The sequence below is a fragment of the Mesoplodon mirus genome (assembly GCF_964341445.2).
Source record: "Mesoplodon mirus genome assembly, chromosome: 6".
NCBI lineage: Eukaryota > Metazoa > Chordata > Mammalia > Artiodactyla > Ziphiidae > Mesoplodon > Mesoplodon mirus.
Genome location: NC_138982.1, coordinates 74,429,275 through 74,450,132, shown reverse-complemented (window position 1 = coordinate 74,450,132; position 20,858 = coordinate 74,429,275). Strand labels below are relative to the sequence as shown.

At 51.0% G+C, this 20,858-nt stretch overlaps 1 protein-coding gene across 1 annotated transcript in view; it reads right to left on the bottom strand.

Annotated features, from left to right (window-relative positions):
- LOC309806870 (death-inducer obliterator 1-like) overlaps window positions 1-20,858 on the bottom strand; it is a 118,812-nt gene that overhangs the window by 26,926 nt on the left and 71,028 nt on the right. Inside the window, 4 exon segments of the mRNA XM_082625884.1 lie at window positions 1,469-1,790; window positions 2,454-3,291; window positions 4,094-4,206; window positions 4,725-4,899. Of these exon segments, the coding sequence (XP_082482010.1) occupies window positions 1,469-1,790; window positions 2,454-3,289 (1,158 nt within the window). The 5' untranslated portion in view covers window positions 3,290-3,291; window positions 4,094-4,206; window positions 4,725-4,899.

Sequence of the window (20,858 nt, the reverse complement as noted above, 5' to 3'; positions counted from 1 at the left end):
CGGCGGGCAAGGTTGGGAGATGACACCCAGGACACCCAGTTAAACGTGGCTCTCAGAAACAACAGATCACTTTTTGCTATTATCAGGCCACAAAAATTGCCCGGGATATATTTTTCATGCTAAACCAAGTCAGAGCTTTTGGAAGTGGATCTTTCCCCAGCCGAGCCTCTGATACCTCAGGCCCCACAGACACCTGGAGGGCAGTCTTGGAAGACCCAGAGCAGAGGGGGCCCAGCTAAGCCAGGCCTGGATTTCGGAGCTAATAAATGTGTGTTGTTTAAGCTGCTGAACAAGTCTGTGGTTGCCTGCCGTGCGGTAGGAACCTGGTTCACTACAAGGGCTGAACACAGCTGTCCATGATCACTAGAGCATGTTCTGGTGGTCGAGACTAATAACATACATGAACATACCCCTCCAATGTACTGGAGCAAAATCTTAAATCTCAAATTATGCACTTAATTGTTTTTCCTCCACAGAATCCAAGTTTTACTCAGAGAAATACTTAAGTTTCTGGGTAGTCTCAAACACATCAGCAATCACAGGACGTTTCCTACTGACTTCCATTTCCATTCATTCTCTTCCTTACCAGTTCTCATCATACTTCCACTCGATGCCTCCTCATACGCCCATGATAGGTAAAATTTAAACGGTCCAGCCCTCGAGGCTACCTCAGTGCAAGGGGGAGACGGCGGGAAGCTAGGACACGGCCACCGCAAGGGCGTCTGCATGCCCAACACTGGCTAGAGCACAGGCTGTGGGGGCGGCATGGGCCCCCAATTCAAGGAAGGCCTGGGGTGAAAACATGCTCTGAGTAGGACGATCATGAGAGCCTCAGACAGCTCTCAAGATCCACGGAATCCATGACAAAAAATCCTGCCCTTGGGCAGGAGACACGAGTGAACAGAGTTGGGAAAGGAGAAAACACAGCTGCACAAGCACTGGTGAGTGGGAGAACACCATAACAGAGGGCGTGCCAGCCGCAGCTGTCTTGTCAGCCTGGGGACCCGTGCGGTCACCACCGCTGGCCTTGGCATCTTGCTGCGAGGAAGGGACTAGACCACTGGTTCTCTCAAGGCGCTGACGGGTACTATAGGTGCACACGTGCCCCTGTGACTCAAAAATAATTTTGTTTGTTCACATATGTACTTCAAACTCCGGATCCATTCATGAGAAAACTTAAGGGAAGACTTACAAAAGTGAGTCCACTTATGGAAAATGTTAAGTCAGTAATAACAGCATAGGAGATAGATATGATTAACAAACATAGAGAAAGAATAGACAGGCGTGCCAGCCTTAAGCAGGTGCATGGACCTGGGAGCTCGCAGAGCCCAGCCCCGCGCCCAATGCCACTCCTGGGAAGAGCTAACTTATCTCAGGAAACAAACGCTTCTGTCTTGATGTTTCTGCCAACGGCAGCTGAGGGCTCCACAGTCACCTCTACCGCTGACCTTGGGAGACAGGTACTTACGGGCTGGAGTATCTTGAGTTTTTTCTTGCAACTTGGGTTGGCAGCTTTCTCAATTCTAACCTTAATTCCTTGGTCTTCATTCGATTTCTGCTCCACGATTCCTATACTTGTACAGTCCATGCCGTCGGCATCTGCAGGTCTCGACCTCGAGTCCTGCGTGCCTGTGGTCTCGGAGCTGGGCTCGTCCTGCACTTGCAGGATGGTGCAGTTTGGGCAGATGTAATCCTGCCCGTTCCTTTCCAAGAGCCTCCCTCGAGCCTCAGAAATGCCCACACAGTCGCCATGAAACCATTCTTCACATCGGTCACAGCAAATCATAAACCTGGAATGATAAAATAAGGAATGGAGATTATTATTAGTATTAGGAATGGAAAGTGAGAGACCAACTCAATTTTAAACACAAGTCAAATTTCAACATTCTATTATGAAAAAAACAAAAATATTACAGACACGTGGACGGAACAGAATAAAGAGCATCCACGTGCCCCTCTCAATTTTACTAACATTCAATCAAATTTGCTTCCTCTTTTCTTTCAGGGGAGCACTCTGCCCTGGACACCACAGTTCTTGTCCACAGGAGGGCAGCCATGCCTTTACCCGCCCCCTCCCTGAGCTGCCCCAACGTCCACACCACAGCCCAGTCGCAGCCGCTCTGGAGCAGCGTCACCCAGCGAGCTCTCTGGGACAGCAGATCCTCTCTGGTCCAGGCCGCCCTGTCCGTGGCTGCTGGGACCGAGGCAGCCAATGTCCCACGCCAGCCCCCACCTCGGTGGAGGGTGTGGCTCTTGGCAGTGCCCACCCATGCCATATTTGTTTTTGTTTTTTGACAATGACTTGCTCGTCTTTCCCAAGAGAACAAGTCCCTCATTCAGGCCACCCTGGGACTCTCTAAACTAAGACGAATGGAAAACCCTCTCTGGCACTTTCCACACCTCGGACTCCCCCCCGGAAGCCTGGGCAGCCACTTCATCCCCCCACGACCCACCTGTTGTTGTGAGGCTGGCGGCACAGGCAGTACAGGGCATTGGGGTCGTACACCTCACATGCGGGCTTGTGTCGGACTGCGTCTCCGGGTTCCTCTGCATTCCCCCCTGGGGCCGCCCTCCCTTCCAGCTGGCTCTCTCTGTCCATTTTCGCCGCCTGGGACGCAGCCCCCAGGTCGGCCTCCGGCTCCTGCGGGACGGGCCGCGAACCCTCCATCGCATCGCCTGCCTCAGCATCCACGGTCTCCACCGGGTCCTCCTCCCGATGCTTCTTCCTCAGACGGTTCTGGATGCCCTTTGGGGGCCTGTCGGTGGGCTCCTGCTCGCGCTTTCTCCGCAGGCCATTCTGGAGTTCTTTCAAAGTCAAACCGTCACTGTGGCTATTGGAGGTGTCAATCTCGTCGCCACGCCCTCTGGCCTTTACCGAGGAGGCCGTTCGTTCCTTAGCACCCGTGCAGCCAGACCTGGGACCGCTATTCCCGTCCGAGGTGCTCTCCATGCTCCCCTCGGAGGCGCTCTCCGCTTCTGTCACTGGACAGGACGCCGGCTCCTCTGAGGCCTCTAGGGACACGGAGGTGCCCCTCCGGCCCCGGCGCCGGACCGTGGTCGGGAACTCCTCCACCCGCTCCGTACGCTTCGGCTGCCTTCCGCTGCGACGCAGCGACGGGCTCTGCTGCTGCCGGGGCAGCGGCTCCAGGGCATCCACCTCCGCATCCCCGGCGCCCTCGCGCTTGCCGATGGTGCTCCTCCGGAACCTCCACGTCTTCCTGAACACTTTGCTGGTGGGCTTGATGGCCTTGGGCGCGTCCTCACCACTCGGGTCATCCTCCTCGTCCATACCTAACAGGGAAATGCAACCAAACCACGCCAGGCGTCAGCCAGGGCCGCGGTCCAGGCCCAGGACCGGCACCCACCAGCCACGAGAGTGCACCAGAAGGGGCACCACCCACACGGAGGAAACCCAGACACAGTGAATCGCAAGAATTCTCCACCTACAAAAACCGAAGGCTTTTCCTAAAGTGCGCGGAGAGGATTCAAGGTGATCTCTGAAGAAAAGTGTAACAGTTACGGAGCTAATGTTCAGCAGAAACACACAGCTAACAAACCAAATCTGTGCATCTGTCAACTGCTGAGGACGAGGATTTGGACAAGAGGTAGCGGGGAAAGAGGAAGCGAGCAGCAGTGCTGCCAGGACAGGACAGGGTGGCGGGTGCCTCGGCCTCGCCCGCACAGAGACGCGGGGCCCACCTGGCTCTGCCCGCAGAGCTCGGTGGACAGAACGCCGTGCTGGCTCTGGGCCTAGTGCTTGGAAGCCCCGAGCTGCGTGTGAGACGTCTGACCACGTTGCTGGAGGGATCACGTGGAGATGGGGGATTCGGACCCTGAACACCCACACCCAGCCCCCGCTGAGCCCTGCCCAGATTCCCGAGCCACGACTGTGTTGACACAAGATGGGCCCATCCAGCTCTGCACGCAGGGTCTGCAGCAGCAGACGATCAGGACACTGAGAAAATTCTGACCCACGCAGCACCGGTGGTATTTATTTCTTCTCTCCTCTTTCTAACAGACTGTTTAAACGGTCGTGTTTGTGAAAACTTCACTCCTGTTTAAAATGAAAAAGCCTGAAAAAGATAGTATAGACCTTGGGAAGTTTTTCCCAAGCTGCGCGGGCTTCAATTACATTTAAATGCTAACGATGACTCAGGTTTTATGCCATGAGCCATCCCAGGGGAAGGACTAGTACAGAATGGAAACCTTCAAACAGAAAACATACAAAATTAAAAATCACACGTAACTGAACTCTCTTTTTGGTTCCCACTAAGTATGGTCACCTCCCATTTCCATGTCCAGGTCTGCAACTCCCCCACCCTGGGCCTGGACCCACACTCTCCCAGGCCACTTGGAAGCTTGCAGGAGTAGCTGTGACATCAGCACCTGTGCCACCAAGGACCACGCCACTGTCCTGGTCACCCAAGTCTTTCTGCAGGAAGGACTCTCCTCTACAAAACACAGTTCTCACCAGAGACAACATACAACGTCATCGTAAATGCACTAAAGAAACCACCCATGTAAAAATAAAGTAGTACTCCGAATCAGATTCTTAACACACAATTAGACACTCTTCAAGAAATCTTGGGCTAAAGCTTAAACCACTGCAAACAAATACTAATGTCACATCAGTTTCTTTACATATAATGCCGCTTTTGAAATAGAAAACATGACATTAAAACTTAAAATTGTGTTGCTGGCGTTTAACACTATTGCCACGTTACCTGCCCCACACGGAAGCTTGGGCGCTTCTTCCGACTTCCCAGAAACAATGAAAACCTGGCCGATGCAACTGTGGGGTCCAAGGGAAGCGCCAAGCCCCGAAACCCTGCTGCTGCCGGTCACTATTCACAGATTACAATGCAGATTATCTCGAGACAGTCACCACGGAGTAAGCTCCTAAAAGAAGACAACAAAACCGCTTAAAGATTTAAAGCAACTATAACTAAAATCATGTTTAAGAAAAAAAAGGCATGAAGCTTTCCAAACAATCTCTTATTTGAATGTACATTACATGACCCACAAAGACACTGGGCGAGTCGACAAACAATATCCACAAAACAAAGTCCCCTGCTTCCTTAAGGACTTTTAAAGAAGGGAAGATACTTTGACTACACTCTGAAAGCAGGGGGCCGGAAAGGCCTCCGCTTGCGCACTGGTGGGGAGGAAGCTGGTGGGCAGAGGGCAGAGGCCTCAGTGGGAAGGAGGGTTTCAAAACTGATCACTGGTACCAGCTGCTTTCCAATTACAATCGTACTTTTAAGACGGACCCAGGTCAGTAAAAACCCAGAGACAGAGAGAAAGGAACAAAACATGAAAAGATGAACAAAAAAATTACACATGAAAGTCATTATTTAGAAATTCTTTTCTTTTTAAATCTATTTATTTAAGTTTTGGCTGTGTTGGTCTCTGTTGCTGTGCGTGGGTTTTCTCTAGTTGCAGTGAGCGGGGGCTACTCTTCATTGTGGTGCATGGGCTTCTCATTGCGGTGGCTGCTCTTGTTGTGGAGCACGGGCTCTAGGCGCATGGCTTCAGTAGTTGTGGCACGCGGGCTCAGTAGTTGTGGCTCGTGGGCTCTAGAGCACAGGCTCAGTAGTTGTCGTACACGGGCTTAGTTGCTCTGCTGCATGTGGGATCTTAAGTTCCCTGACCAGGGATCAAACTCGTGTCCCCTGCCTCGGCAGGCGGATTCTGAACCACTGTGCCACCAGGGAAGCCCTAGAACACTATACCTATGTCAGCCTTTTAGTTAAAAATCTAAGGAAGATTTCAGAGGACTAATGTGATGATGATTGAACATCACCAGGGTACAGCTCATCTATGTGTATTTACATATTTAAAGAACGTTTCTCCTCCTGTGCCCTCATTCAATCACGAAACCTAGTTTGCTCCACAAATGTGTCTCTGTTTCTAGGTAAGTCCGCAGTGTTAACATTTTAACACATTTTGCTTTCTAGACCCAGGACTCCCTGCCCGCAACTCACCTCTTCCTCACCTCACACCAACTGCCTCCCCTGTAACTGTGGTCTCCTTGGGTGACCTCAGAGCAAACATTCCGTCCCACCTCCTTTTAAAGAGATAGCGACCATCTCACTCTGGTCACACCCGGCCCCCCATGGCCGGCCACCACCTCTCTCACATATGGTCAACCCATCTCAAAATGAGAAACTTCTCAGGAGAAACTGTTCAAAACAGTGAACATTTATAAAAGCAAAGAAAGTACGATGGTCTCAGGAATTTACAAGTTTTTAAGGTTTGTGTTAATCTGAACCACCCACCCAAGAAGAAACCCATGCCTCTGGATTTGACTTCTGAATCGTCAGAAAAGGAAACTCCAGCTATCTCTGTTAAGTGGAATGAAGTACTTTATTCAGAATAGATCATATCATTTTAGATCATCTGGTTCGTTTTGGTTCTTTTTTTTGATTTTACATTTGCAAGATCGCTTCCATAATTTCTTCCCAGAAATTCTAAGGTAAAATTTCACGTCACGAAACAAAAACAAACCCCTATGATCAAGGCAAAAGTTAAAAGAGAAGAATTGTGTTCTGTTCCCAACACAACTTAAAATGTGGGTCCACACACAACGGCAGGTCACCAAACGGTGGTCACACCGTACTAGTAACAACTTTTCCCCAGAGGAAAAGAACGGTGGGCGGTCATCCCTGAAACTGGGAAAAAGAAAACCTGGAGGCGAACATGATGCACTGAGATAGTTTTGTATCTTTACATTTCTAAGTGCAAATGTCCTCTCAGCTGAAAACGGCTCCACTTCCTAAGCAGACCTAGGAACACCAACACGAAACCTTAGGTTCCCCCAGGCCACCCAAGGGCAGGAAGCAGCCCACCACCTCCCAGGCAGCTCTCCAACGTTTTGCTGTCAAGGTCCCTTTATACCCCTAAAAACTGAGGACCCCAAAGAGCGGTTGCTCATGTGGGATATGTATGTCCAAAATTAATCCTGAGAAAGGCTTTCAGAATTGTGGATGTTCCCTGATACCACATCAAACCTCGACGGGCCGCAGTGCCATGAAAACCACTTGTGACACGAATCTGCAACCACAGCCATGAATGCTCCGCACCTTCCTGCGTCGTAACGCACTCTGAAAACATCTTTTGCCTATGTGCACGGTGGCCAGTTGGACACATGCAGAGTCCACACGCTGGCACATTTCATTAGACGACGTGAGACGCATCTCTTAATGTGAGCGCCCATCTCCTGAAATGTCTTTCATTACTGGGAAGCCATCAAGCTCAGGGTGGCAGATAAAAGCTTTTCCAAATGCTAATTTTCCTTTAACACCGGAATTTTGTCATCAGTAACAAATATAGTCAGCTGATTTCCTCGAGTCTCACACTGTGCATCTTCGAGGTAACGCCTGACACACACCACCTGAAAAATGCAGTCCATCGGCACTGCTCTGCGGCCCCTGGCTGCGGGCGCCTCTGGCCCCTCAGGGGCACTACCGGGAACCTCTGTGCCAGCAGTGCAAACGCCGACCCGGCAGGGCTGGCTCACGAGGCCGACTGTGACCCTGGACAGGGCTTCTGAGCTCTTCGCCTCCAAAGGGTTTCAAAACACCCCATTTCCGGTAGCTCAAGAACATTCTGGATACACGCCAAGCACTCACACGAATCCGCACTCCAGTGTCCGAGGAGAGGACACATTTGCTTCCACAAAACTGTTCTAAAGCCCCACTTCGTCTTCCCTTCAGACTATACAACCCTTGGAAAACGTTAAGCTGCCAGAAGTGATTTTCTTTCGAGCAAAACCCAAAATACGCTCCCCAAACAAACAACGTGGGTGCTGCCCGACTCTACAAGCACGTAAATCTGAAGGCTCCACTACTACAAAGCTCGCCACAGGTAAGTAACCGCATCTTACCCCTCTGAAGATGCTTAGTTCTATGGACTGGAGACTCATTTCTCTGAGATACTTTAAAATGTCATATAGAACCACAATGAAGCTCCTATTTTCACAGCACAACAAACACGAGAAAACAGTTGCGGCTTCTCAAAAACATAACACACAAGCGTGCACCTGCCCTGCCCACCTAGCGGCAAAACAAGGTGGTCCTCCGAATCTCACACCCCGAAACAACATTCAAGGCTAACACTTTTAATTTTGAAACAATTCTAACCTGCGGGTCACAAATTATATCCAGTGCTACAACAGAACCTCATTATTTCGGTCACAAATTATATCCAATGCTACAACGTAACCTCATTATTTCGGACTCTGCTAACTCAACTTATGGTTCTAACAGGCTGGGCCAAAGTTCACAGTTACTGATATTTCACGTTAAGAGTCGTCCGTCTCATGACGAATCCTTTGCTGGGGATGAGGAGGCATTGAGAAGGTGCTGAAAGTTCTATGAAGTACTGAAAACAGCAAGCTTTCACAAGTTCACAAGCCTCTTGCACAATTCCGTTTTTATTAATGGGACAGTCACTAACGAGGCCACGCCCAGGAATTTGAGAGGACATGCGACATCCTGCCGCCCTGGCAGCGGTCCCTCTCAGCGACCCCACGCTCATCCTGACTCGACTGCCCCAGTGGCACTGCAGTCCTTTAGGTGGCCAATCCAAAGTCTGCTGCTTGCCAAGTAACACTGTCATTCAAATTCCACTGAAGCAAAAGGACCCACAGCACGATAAGCTTCTCAAGCGGTAACTACAGAGAGAAATCTAGGAACCACCTGCTGTCCAAAATTTCTTAGGTGTTTTTGCTTCACGGGTCTGTGCAGACAAAAAGTCAACCTTGTGGCTGAAAAGCTCGCCACGACTGGTGCCTCGGCAAAGCTCTGGTGAGGCCGGGACCCCAGCTCCCCCTTGGCGGGCGGGCAGCGGGCACTCTGGTTTCTCTCTATCCACTTCCTAGTGAAAACACAGGCTTGTGACCTCGGTGGGCAGCTCTCCAAAAGCGCTTCAGGAACAACCAGCAGAGCCACCTGAATGCGTCCAGGGTTAAGGTGGAGGCAACGAGGCTTTCCCTGTCCTCTACGGAACCGCTTGCTCCCTTGGATGGACTCCTGCTGGCGTCTGCACGTTTGTCTCCCCGGAGCCCTCCTGAATGGGATATCTGCCCTGGAAAAGAGGCCCCAGAGCCCACCTGGCCCTGCCACCGGGACCCAACTGCCCCGGCATCTTGACCTCGGGCCTCCCGCCTTCAGAGCTGCAAGAAATCAAGTCCACTGTGTCAAAGCTCCTAGCCTGTGGTCCTTGCCACGGCAGCCCGAGGGCACTGAGGCAGCTCCCTCTTGTCTCTCAAGGAACAAGAAGACATGGCTTCAAACACTGGCAAGGGACTCTCTGAATCCTACACCCTGGGGGTTGGTGCTTGTAAGACAAGGCCCCCGCCAGGGTCTTAGGGACCCTCTGAACTGCACAGGCTCCTGTCCTCACCGAGTCTGCAAGATGGGGCAGGTCTGGCTAAACGCCCAGGACAACACTGGGATGGGCCCCCAAACGGGAGCCTCCCCCATCCTTCCCCAACCAAGACAGAGGGTGTGACTGTGAGGTGGGGGGGAGGGAGGGTCACAGACGGGACCTGGGCACAGTAAGTCGCTCCCCAGGACAGTCAGCCCTGCTGGGCACCTCAGGGGTTGCTTCCTAGGGACCCTGATCCTCCAGCTCCGCCCCCCTAACCACCCACCCTACCGCTTTCATGTCCGCAGTGGTCTGTCTGGGCCCCGAGTGCACCCGGGCTGGCTACTCCCTTCCAGCACCCACGGGGGCACTGCTGCCAGATCCCCGTGTCACCCGTAGCACCCAGTGCAGGCCCGGTGCACCGTGTCTCGCTGCGGCAAGAGCCGTTGCTAAGGATCCGGTGAGAGGCTGTGGGTGAGGACAGCCTACGGTAAAGGCAAAATGCCACCGTTCCCTCAGGCCCAAAGACCCCTGGGGCCTCCTCACCCACAGCGCACCCCGGCTGTACTCTGGGGCTCTGGTTCCCGCCGGTCCACTTTGAGGGGGACGTGTGCACTGAACCCTCTTCACTGGGGACCACAAACTAGCCAGATAGTCCACGCTTTTCCCAAAAAGCGAGAACGTGGTGGAGGGCCCCCTGAAAACATTGCCTATCTTCTTAAAGGTAACCCATTTCCCCAGGTGTTAAAGTTCAGAGTCAACTGCCTTTTGAAATTCCCATTTCTCAACAACAAGAGCATTTCTAACCATGACCTACAGCAGAGGTTCTCAAAGTGTGGCCCCCGGGCCTTTCAGGAGGGGCCCCCCAAGGTCAAACTATTTGCACAACACTAAGGGAACAGACGTGGTGGTTTCTCAGAAGCCAAAAGACAGAGATAGGACGAAGGAGACCAGAGAATCCGGCTACTGTCGCTTAAGCCAGACGTTCAGGAGGCCTGCAAAACCCTAGGACAACACTACCTTTCCCATTAAATTGTTTTTCTTTTGGAACATAGTTGCCATAAAGTGTTATTTACGTTATTATTTTTAAGTATATTTAAATGTCTCATTTTTAATGCCAAATATGGAAAATATCAATAGACACAACATAAACAAAAGCCCTCCGGGGTCCTTGTTAATTTTAGGTGCAAAGGGGTCGGTCTGAGTATGGCCAACGGCACAGACTTGACACTACTGGCTACTTCAAAGGGCTGCTCTTGATGGGCCAGTGAGACGGAAGGGCCGTGACAGTGACGCTCCAGGAGGCTGCTCTCCCAGACCCTCCCCACCTCTCCTCGGATGACTGAGAAGCCACCGGTTATGAAACGGCAGCATTCAGAGGGACGGCCACCCAAGTCCAAAGAGAAAATGGCTGGAGGAAGAAACCAAAGGCCTGCTGCTTCTCACAAGTACGTGCTTCATGAGTGGAGCTGCATCTCATGCCACAGGCCAAGGGGCAAAAGTAATGCTTGGAGACCGTGGAAATGCAAACGTCAAGAATTCAACTGTATACTTGAGCCGGAATCTTCCTTTCTTTCTCTGAGATTAGAAGAGGCCAATGTCTACCTTTGGGGGGCAGTGGGGAAGGTCCAAGCTTAAATAAAGCAGTTATTAAATAAAAACAGGATTTTACAGATCCACGCAGAGCTCAACTTGAGGCAACTTCTCCGACTCCTGCCACCACTGCCCGGGTCGCGAAAGTGCAGAAGAAAGCCACCTTACTACTAAAAACACAAATACTGTTTAAATTACAATCTAACAAACCGAAAGAGTCAATGGCTAGCACTGACCTAGCCCTGTCTCCATGGGGCACTGGGGGCATTTCAGGGGGACCACTCCTTGTGCCGGCTCAGCATGCCAAGTCCTGACCAAGGCAGCCCCCAGTGTCCTCCTCCGCTGACCACAGCATGACCACACCCACACACCAACAAGTAGGGTAAGTCCTCTGATAAGCAGAGAGGGGGCTGGGAGGCTCAAGGGGCAGCACCACGGAAGAAGGCAGGCTTCACACCAGGGTGTCCCTGCCTTCAGTCCCAACTACAAACCTATCAAACTCGTGTCCCCTGCCTCGGCAGGCGGATTCTTAACCACTGTGCCACCAGGGAAGCCCTAGAACACTATACCTATGTCAGCCTTTTAGTTAAAAATCTAAGGAAGATTTCAGAGGACTAATGTGATGATGATTGAACATCACCAGGGTACAGCTCATCTATGTGTATTTACATATTTAAAGAACGTTTCTCCTCCTGTGCCCTCATTCAATCACGAAACCTAGTTTGCTCCACAAATGTGTCTCTGTTTCTAGGTAAGTCCGCAGTGTTAACATTTTAACACATTTTGCTTTCTAGACCCAGGACTCCCTGCCCGCAACTCACCTCTTCCTCACCTCACACCAACTGCCTCCCCTGTAACTGTGGTCTCCTTGGGTGACCTCAGAGCAAACATTCCGTCCCACCTCCTTTTAAAGAGATAGCGACCATCTCACTCTGGTCACACCCGGCCCCCCATGGCCGGCCACCACCTCTCTCACATATGGTCAACCCATCTCAAAATGAGAAACTTCTCAGGAGAAACTGTTCAAAACAGTGAACATTTATAAAAGCAAAGAAAGTACGATGGTCTCAGGAATTTACAAGTTTTTAAGGTTTGTGTTAATCTGAACCACCCACCCAAGAAGAAACCCATGCCTCTGGATTTGACTTCTGAATCGTCAGAAAAGGAAACTCCAGCTATCTCTGTTAAGTGGAATGAAGTACTTTATTCAGAATAGATCATATCATTTTAGATCATCTGGTTCGTTTTGGTTCTTTTTTTTGATTTTACATTTGCAAGATCGCTTCCATAATTTCTTCCCAGAAATTCTAAGGTAAAATTTCACGTCACGAAACAAAAACAAACCCCTATGATCAAGGCAAAAGTTAAAAGAGAAGAATTGTGTTCTGTTCCCAACACAACTTAAAATGTGGGTCCACACACAACGGCAGGTCACCAAACGGTGGTCACACCGTACTAGTAACAACTTTTCCCCAGAGGAAAAGAACGGTGGGCGGTCATCCCTGAAACTGGGAAAAAGAAAACCTGGAGGCGAACATGATGCACTGAGATAGTTTTGTATCTTTACATTTCTAAGTGCAAATGTCCTCTCAGCTGAAAACGGCTCCACTTCCTAAGCAGACCTAGGAACACCAACACGAAACCTTAGGTTCCCCCAGGCCACCCAAGGGCAGGAAGCAGCCCACCACCTCCCAGGCAGCTCTCCAACGTTTTGCTGTCAAGGTCCCTTTATACCCCTAAAAACTGAGGACCCCAAAGAGCGGTTGCTCATGTGGGATATGTATGTCCAAAATTAATCCTGAGAAAGGCTTTCAGAATTGTGGATGTTCCCTGATACCACATCAAACCTCGACGGGCCGCAGTGCCATGAAAACCACTTGTGACACGAATCTGCAACCACAGCCATGAATGCTCCGCACCTTCCTGCGTCGTAACGCACTCTGAAAACATCTTTTGCCTATGTGCACGGTGGCCAGTTGGACACATGCAGAGTCCACACGCTGGCACATTTCATTAGACGACGTGAGACGCATCTCTTAATGTGAGCGCCCATCTCCTGAAATGTCTTTCATTACTGGGAAGCCATCAAGCTCAGGGTGGCAGATAAAAGCTTTTCCAAATGCTAATTTTCCTTTAACACCGGAATTTTGTCATCAGTAACAAATATAGTCAGCTGATTTCCTCGAGTCTCACACTGTGCATCTTCGAGGTAACGCCTGACACACACCACCTGAAAAATGCAGTCCATCGGCACTGCTCTGCGGCCCCTGGCTGCGGGCGCCTCTGGCCCCTCAGGGGCACTACCGGGAACCTCTGTGCCAGCAGTGCAAACGCCGACCCGGCAGGGCTGGCTCACGAGGCCGACTGTGACCCTGGACAGGGCTTCTGAGCTCTTCGCCTCCAAAGGGTTTCAAAACACCCCATTTCCGGTAGCTCAAGAACATTCTGGATACACGCCAAGCACTCACACTCCAGTGTCCGAGGAGAGGAAACATTTGCTTCCACAAAACTGTTCTAAAGCCCCACTTCGTCTTCCCTTCAGACTATACAACCCTTGGAAAACGTTAAGCTGCCAGAAGTGATTTTCTTTCGAGCAAAACCCAAAATACGCTCCCCAAACAAACAACGTGGGTGCTGCCCGACTCTACAAGCACGTAAATCTGAAGGCTCCACTACTACAAAGCTCGCCACAGGTAAGTAACCGCATCTTACCCCTCTGAAGATGCTTAGTTCTATGGACTGGAGACTCATTTCTCTGAGATACTTTAAAATGTCATACAGAACCACAATGAAGCTCCTATTTTCACAGCACAACAAACACGAGAAAACAGTTGCGGCTTCTCAAACACATAACACACAAGCGTGCACCTGCCCTGCCCACCTAGCGGCAAAACAAGGTGGTCCTCCGAATCTCACACCCCGAAACAACATTCAAGGCTAACACTTTTAATTTTGAAACAATTCTAACCTGCGGGTCACAAATTATATCCAGTGCTACAACAGAACCTCATTATTTCGGTCACAAATTATATCCAATGCTACAACGTAACCTCAGTATTTCGGACTCTGCTAACTCAACTTATGGTTCTAACAGGCTGGGCCAAAGTTCACAGTTACTGATATTTCACGTTAAGAGTCGTCCGTCTCATGACGAATCCTTTGCTGGGGATGAGGAGGCATTGAGAAGGTGCTGAAAGTTCTATGAAGTACTGAAAACAGCAAGCTTTCACAAGTTCACAAGCCTCTTGCACAATTCCGTTTTTATTAATGGGACAGTCACTAACGAGGCCACGCCCAGGAATTTGAGAGGACATGCGACATCCTGCCGCCCTGGCAGCGGTCCCTCTCAGCGACCCCACGCTCATCCTGACTCGACTGCCCCAGTGGCACTGCAGTCCTTTAGGTGGCCAATCCAAAGTCTGCTGCTTGCCAAGTAACACTGTCATTCAAATTCCACTGAAGCAAAAGGACCCACAGCACGATAAGCTTCTCAAGCGGTAACTACAGAGAGAAATCTAGGAACCACCTGCTGTCCAAAATTTCTTAGGTGTTTTTGCTTCACGGGTCTGTGCAGACAAAAAGTCAACCTTGTGGCTGAAAAGCTCGCCACGACTGGTGCCTCGGCAAAGCTCTGGTGAGGCCGGGACCCCAGCTCCCCCTTGGCGGGCGGGCAGCGGGCACTCTGGTTTCTCTCTATCCACTTCCTAGTGAAAACACAGGCTTGTGACCTCGGTGGGCAGCTCTCCAAAAGCGCTTCAGGAACAACCAGCAGAGCCACCTGAATGCGTCCAGGGTTAAGGTGGAGGCAACGAGGCTTTCCCTGTCCTCTACGGAACCGCTTGCTCCCTTGGATGGACTCCTGCTGGCGTCTGCACGTTTGTCTCCCCGGAGCCCTCCTGAATGGGATATCTGCCCTGGAAAAGAGGCCCCAGAGCCCACCTGGCCCTGCCACCGGGACCCAACTGCCCCGGCATCTTGACCTCGGGCCTCCCGCCTTCAGAGCTGCAAGAAATCAAGTCCACTGTGTCAAAGCTCCTAGCCTGTGGTCCTTGCCACGGCAGCCCGAGGGCACTGAGGCAGCTCCCTCTTGTCTCTCAAGGAACAAGAAGACATGGCTTCAAACACTGGCAAGGGACTCTCTGAATCCTACACCCTGGGGGTTGGTGCTTGTAAGACAAGGCCCCCGCCAGGGTCTTAGGGACCCTCTGAACTGCACAGGCTCCTGTCCTCACCGAGTCTGCAAGATGGGGCAGGTCTGGCTAAACGCCCAGGACAACACTGGGATGGGCCCCCAAACGGGAGCCTCCCCCATCCTTCCCCAACCAAGACAGAGGGTGTGACTGTGAGGTGGGGGGGAGGGAGGGTCACAGACGGGACCTGGGCACAGTAAGTCGCTCCCCAGGACAGTCAGCCCTGCTGGGCACCTCAGGGGTTGCTTCCTAGGGACCCTGATCCTCCAGCTCCGCCCCCCTAACCACCCACCCTACCGCTTTCATGTCCGCAGTGGTCTGTCTGGGCCCCGAGTGCACCCGGGCTGGCTACTCCCTTCCAGCACCCACGGGGGCACTGCTGCCAGATCCCCGTGTCACCCGTAGCACCCAGTGCAGGCCCGGTGCACCGTGTCTCGCTGCGGCAAGAGCCGTTGCTAAGGATCCGGTGAGAGGCTGTGGGTGAGGACAGCCTACGGTAAAGGCAAAATGCCACCGTTCCCTCAGGCCCAAAGACCCCTGGGGCCTCCTCACCCACAGCGCACCCCGGCTGTACTCTGGGGCTCTGGTTCCCGCCGGTCCACTTTGAGGGGGACGTGTGCACTGAACCCTCTTCACTGGGGACCACAAACTAGCCAGATAGTCCACGCTTTTCCCAAAAAGCGAGAACGTGGTGGAGGGCCCCCTGAAAACATTGCCTATCTTCTTAAAGGTAACCCATTTCCCCAGGTGTTAAAGTTCAGAGTCAACTGCCTTTTGAAATTCCCATTTCTCAACAACAAGAGCATTTCTAACCATGACCTACAGCAGAGGTTCTCAAAGTGTGGCCCCCGGGCCTTTCAGGAGGGGCCCCCCAAGGTCAAACTATTTGCACAACACTAAGGGAACAGACGTGGTGGTTTCTCAGAAGCCAAATGACAGAGATAGGACGAAGGAGACCAGAGAATCCGGCTACTGTCGCTTAAGCCAGACGTTCAGGAGGCCTGCAAAACCCTAGGACAACACTACCTTTCCCATTAAATTGTTTTTCTTTTGGAACATAGTTGCCATAAAGTGTTATTTACGTTATTATTTTTAAGTATATTTAAATGTCTCATTTTTAATGCCAAATATGGAAAATATCAATAGACACAACATAAACAAAAGCCCTCCGGGGTCCTTGTTAATTTTAGGTGCAAAGGGGTCGGTCTGAGTATGGCCAACGGCACAGACTTGACACTACTGGCTACTTCAAAGGGCTGCTCTTGATGGGCCAGTGAGACGGAAGGGCCGTGACAGTGACGCTCCAGGAGGCTGCTCTCCCAGACCCTCCCCACCTCTCCTCGGATGACTGAGAAGCCACCGGTTATGAAACGGCAGCATTCAGAGGGACGGCCACCCAAGTCCAAAGAGAAAATGGCTGGAGGAAGAAACCAAAGGCCTGCTGCTTCTCACAAGTACGTGCTTCATGAGTGGAGCTGCATCTCATGCCACAGGCCAAGGGGCAAAAGTAATGCTTGGAGACCGTGGAAATGCAAACGTCAAGAATTCAACTGTATACTTGAGCCGGAATCTTCCTTTCTTTCTCTGAGATTAGAAGAGGCCAATGTCTACCTTTGGGGGGCAGTGGGGAAGGTCCAAGCTTAAATAAAGCAGTTATTAAATAAAAACAGGATTTTACAGATCCACGCAGAGCTCAACTTGAGGCAACTTCTCCGACTCCTGCCACCACTGCCCGGGTCGCGAAAGTGCAGAAGAAAGCCACCTTACTACTAAAAACACAAATACTGTTTAAATTACAATCTAACAAACCGAAAGAGTCAATGGCTAGCACTGACCTAGCCCTGTCTCCATGGGGCACTGGGGGCATTTCAGGGGGACCACTCCTTGTGCCGGCTCAGCATGCCAAGTCCTGACCAAGGCAGCCCCCAGTGTCCTCCTCCGCTGACCACAGCATGACCACACCCACACACCAACAAGTAGGGTAAGTCCTCTGATAAGCAGAGAGGGGGCTGGGAGGCTCAAGGGGCAGCACCACGGAAGAAGGCAGGCTTCACACCAGGGTGTCCCTGCCTTCAGTCCCAACTACAAACCTATCAAACTCGTGTCCCCTGCCTCGGCAGGCGGATTCTTAACCACTGTGCCACCAGGGAAGCCCTAGAACACTATACCTATGTCAGCCTTTTAGTTAAAAATCTAAGGAAGATTTCAGAGGACTAATGTGATGATGATTGAACATCACCAGGGTACAGCTCATCTATGTGTATTTACATATTTAAAGAACGTTTCTCCTCCTGTGCCCTCATTCAATCACGAAACCTAGTTTGCTCCACAAATGTGTCTCTGTTTCTAGGTAAGTCCGCAGTGTTAACATTTTAACACATTTTGCTTTCTAGACCCAGGACTCCCTGCCCGCAACTCACCTCTTCCTCACCTCACACCAACTGCCTCCCCTGTAACTGTGGTCTCCTTGGGTGACCTCAGAGCAAACATTCCGTCCCACCTCCTTTTAAAGAGATAGCGACCATCTCACTCTGGTCACACCCGGCCCCCCATGGCCGGCCACCACCTCTCTCACATATGGTCAACCCATCTCAAAATGAGAAACTTCTCAGGAGAAACTGTTCAAAACAGTGAACATTTATAAAAGCAAAGAAAGTACGATGGTCTCAGGAATTTACAAGTTTTTAAGGTTTGTGTTAATCTGAACCACCCACCCAAGAAGAAACCCATGCCTCTGGATTTGACTTCTGAATCGTCAGAAAAGGAAACTCCAGCTATCTCTGTTAAGTGGAATGAAGTACTTTATTCAGAATAGATCATATCATTTTAGATCATCTGGTTCGTTTTGGTTCTTTTTTTTGATTTTACATTTGCAAGATCGCTTCCATAATTTCTTCCCAGAAATTCTAAGGTAAAATTTCACGTCACGAAACAAAAACAAACCCCTATGATCAAGGCAAAAGTTAAAAGAGAAGAATTGTGTTCTGTTCCCAACACAACTTAAAATGTGGGTCCACACACAACGGCAGGTCACCAAACGGTGGTCACACCGTACTAGTAACAACTTTTCCCCAGAGGAAAAGAACGGTGGGCGGTCATCCCTGAAACTGGGAAAAAGAAAACCTGGAGGCGAACATGATGCACTGAGATAGTTTTGTATCTTTACATTTCTAAGTGCAAATGTCCTCTCAGCTGAAAACGGCTCCACTTCCTAAGCAGACCTAGGAACACCAACACGAAACCTTAGGTTCCCCCAGGCCACCCAAGGGCAGGAAGCAGCCCACCACCTCCCAGGCAGCTCTCCAACGTTTTGCTGTCAAGGTCCCTTTATACCCCTAAAAACTGAGGACCCCAAAGAGCGGTTGCTCATGTGGGATATGTATGTCCAAAATTAATCCTGAGAAAGGCTTTCAGAATTGTGGATGTTCCCTGATACCACATCAAACCTCGACGGGCCGCAGTGCCATGAAAACCACTTGTGACACGAATCTGCAACCACAGCCATGAATGCTCCGCACCTTCCTGCGTCGTAACGCACTCTGAAAACATCTTTTGCCTATGTGCACGGTGGCCAGTTGGACACATGCAGAGTCCACACGCTGGCACATTTCATTAGACGACGTGAGACGCATCTCTTAATGTGAGCGCCCATCTCCTGAAATGTCTTTCATTACTGGGAAGCCATCAAGCTCAGGGTGGCAGATAAAAGCTTTTCCAAATGCTAATTTTCCTTTAACACCGGAATTTTGTCATCAGTAACAAATATAGTCAGCTGATTTCCTCGAGTCTCACACTGTGCATCTTCGAGGTAACGCCTGACACACACCACCTGAAAAATGCAGTCCATCGGCACTGCTCTGCGGCCCCTGGCTGCGGGCGCCTCTGGCCCCTCAGGGGCACTACCGGGAACCTCTGTGCCAGCAGTGCAAACGCCGACCCGGCAGGGCTGGCTCACGAGGCCGACTGTGACCCTGGACAGGGCTTCTGAGCTCTTCGCCTCCAAAGGGTTTCAAAACACCCCATTTCCGGTAGCTCAAGAACATTCTGGATACACGCCAAGCACTCACACGAATCCGCACTCCAGTGTCCGAGGAGAGGACACATTTGCTTCCACAAAACTGTTCTAAAGCCCCACTTCGTCTTCCCTTCAGACTATACAACCCTTGGAAAACGTTAAGCTGCCAGAAGTGATTTTCTTTCGAGCAAAACCCAAAATACGCTCCCCAAACAAACAACGTGGGTGCTGCCCGACTCTACAAGCACGTAAATCTGAAGGCTCCACTACTACAAAGCTCGCCACAGGTAAGTAACCGCATCTTACCCCTCTGAAGATGCTTAGTTCTATGGACTGGAGACTCATTTCTCTGAGATACTTTAAAATGTCATATAGAACCACAATGAAGCTCCTATTTTCACAGCACAACAAACACGAGAAAACAGTTGCGGCTTCTCAAACACATAACACACAAGCGTGCACCTGCCCTGCCCACCTAGCGGCAAAACAAGGTGGTCCTCCGAATCTCACACCCCGAAACAACATTCAAGGCTAACACTTTTAATTTTGAAACAATTCTAACCTGCGGGTCACAAATTATATCCAGTGCTACAACAGAACCTCATTATTTCGGTCACAAATTATATCCAATGCTACAACGTAACCTCAGTATTTCGGACTCTGCTAACTCAACTTATGGTTCTAACAGGCTGGGCCAAAGTTCACAGTTACTGATATTTCACGTTAAGAGTCGTCCGTCTCATGACGAATCCTTTGCTGGGGATGAGGAGGCATTGAGAAGGTGCTGAAAGTTCTATGAAGTACTGAAAACAGCAAGCTTTCACAAGTTCACAAGCCTCTTGCACAATTCCGTTTTTATTAATGGGACAGTCACTAACGAGGCCACGCCCAGGAATTTGAGAGGACATGCGACATCCTGCCGCCCTGGCAGCGGTCCCTCTCAGCGACCCCACGCTCATCCTGACTCGACTGCCCTAGTGGCACTGCAGTCCTTTAGGTGGCCAATCCAAAGTCTGCTGCTTGCCAAGTAACACTGTCATTCAAATTCCACTGAAGCAAAAGGACCCACAGCACGATAAGCTTCTCAAGCGGTAACTACAGAGAGAAATCTAGGAACCACCTGCTGTCCAAAATTTCTTAGGTGTTTTTGCTTCACAGGTCTGTGCAGACAAAAAGTCAACCTTGTGGCTGAAAAGCTCGCCACGACTGGTGCCTCGGCAAAGCTCTGGTGAGGCCGGGACCCCAGCTCCCCCTTGGCGGGCGGGCAGCGGGCACTCTGGTTTCTCTCTATCCACTTCCTAGTGAAAACACAGGCTTGTGACCTCGGTGGGCAGCTCTCCAAAAGCGCTTCAGGAACAACCAGCAGAGCCACCTGAATGCGTCCAGGGTTAAGGTGGAGGCAACGAGGCTTTCCCTGTCCTCTACGGAACCGCTTGCTACCTTGGATGGACTCCTGCTGGGGTCTGCACGTTTGTGTCCCCGGAGCCCTCCTGAATGGGATATCTGCCCTGGAAAAGAGGCCCCAGAGCCCGCCTGGCCCTGCCACCGGGACCCAACTGCCCTGGCATCTTGACCTCGGGCCTCCCGCCTTCAGAGCTGCAAGAAATCAAGTCCACTGTGTCAAAGCTCCTAGCCTGTGGTCCTTGCCACGGCAGCCCGAGGGCACTGAGGCAGCTCCCTCTTGTCTCTCA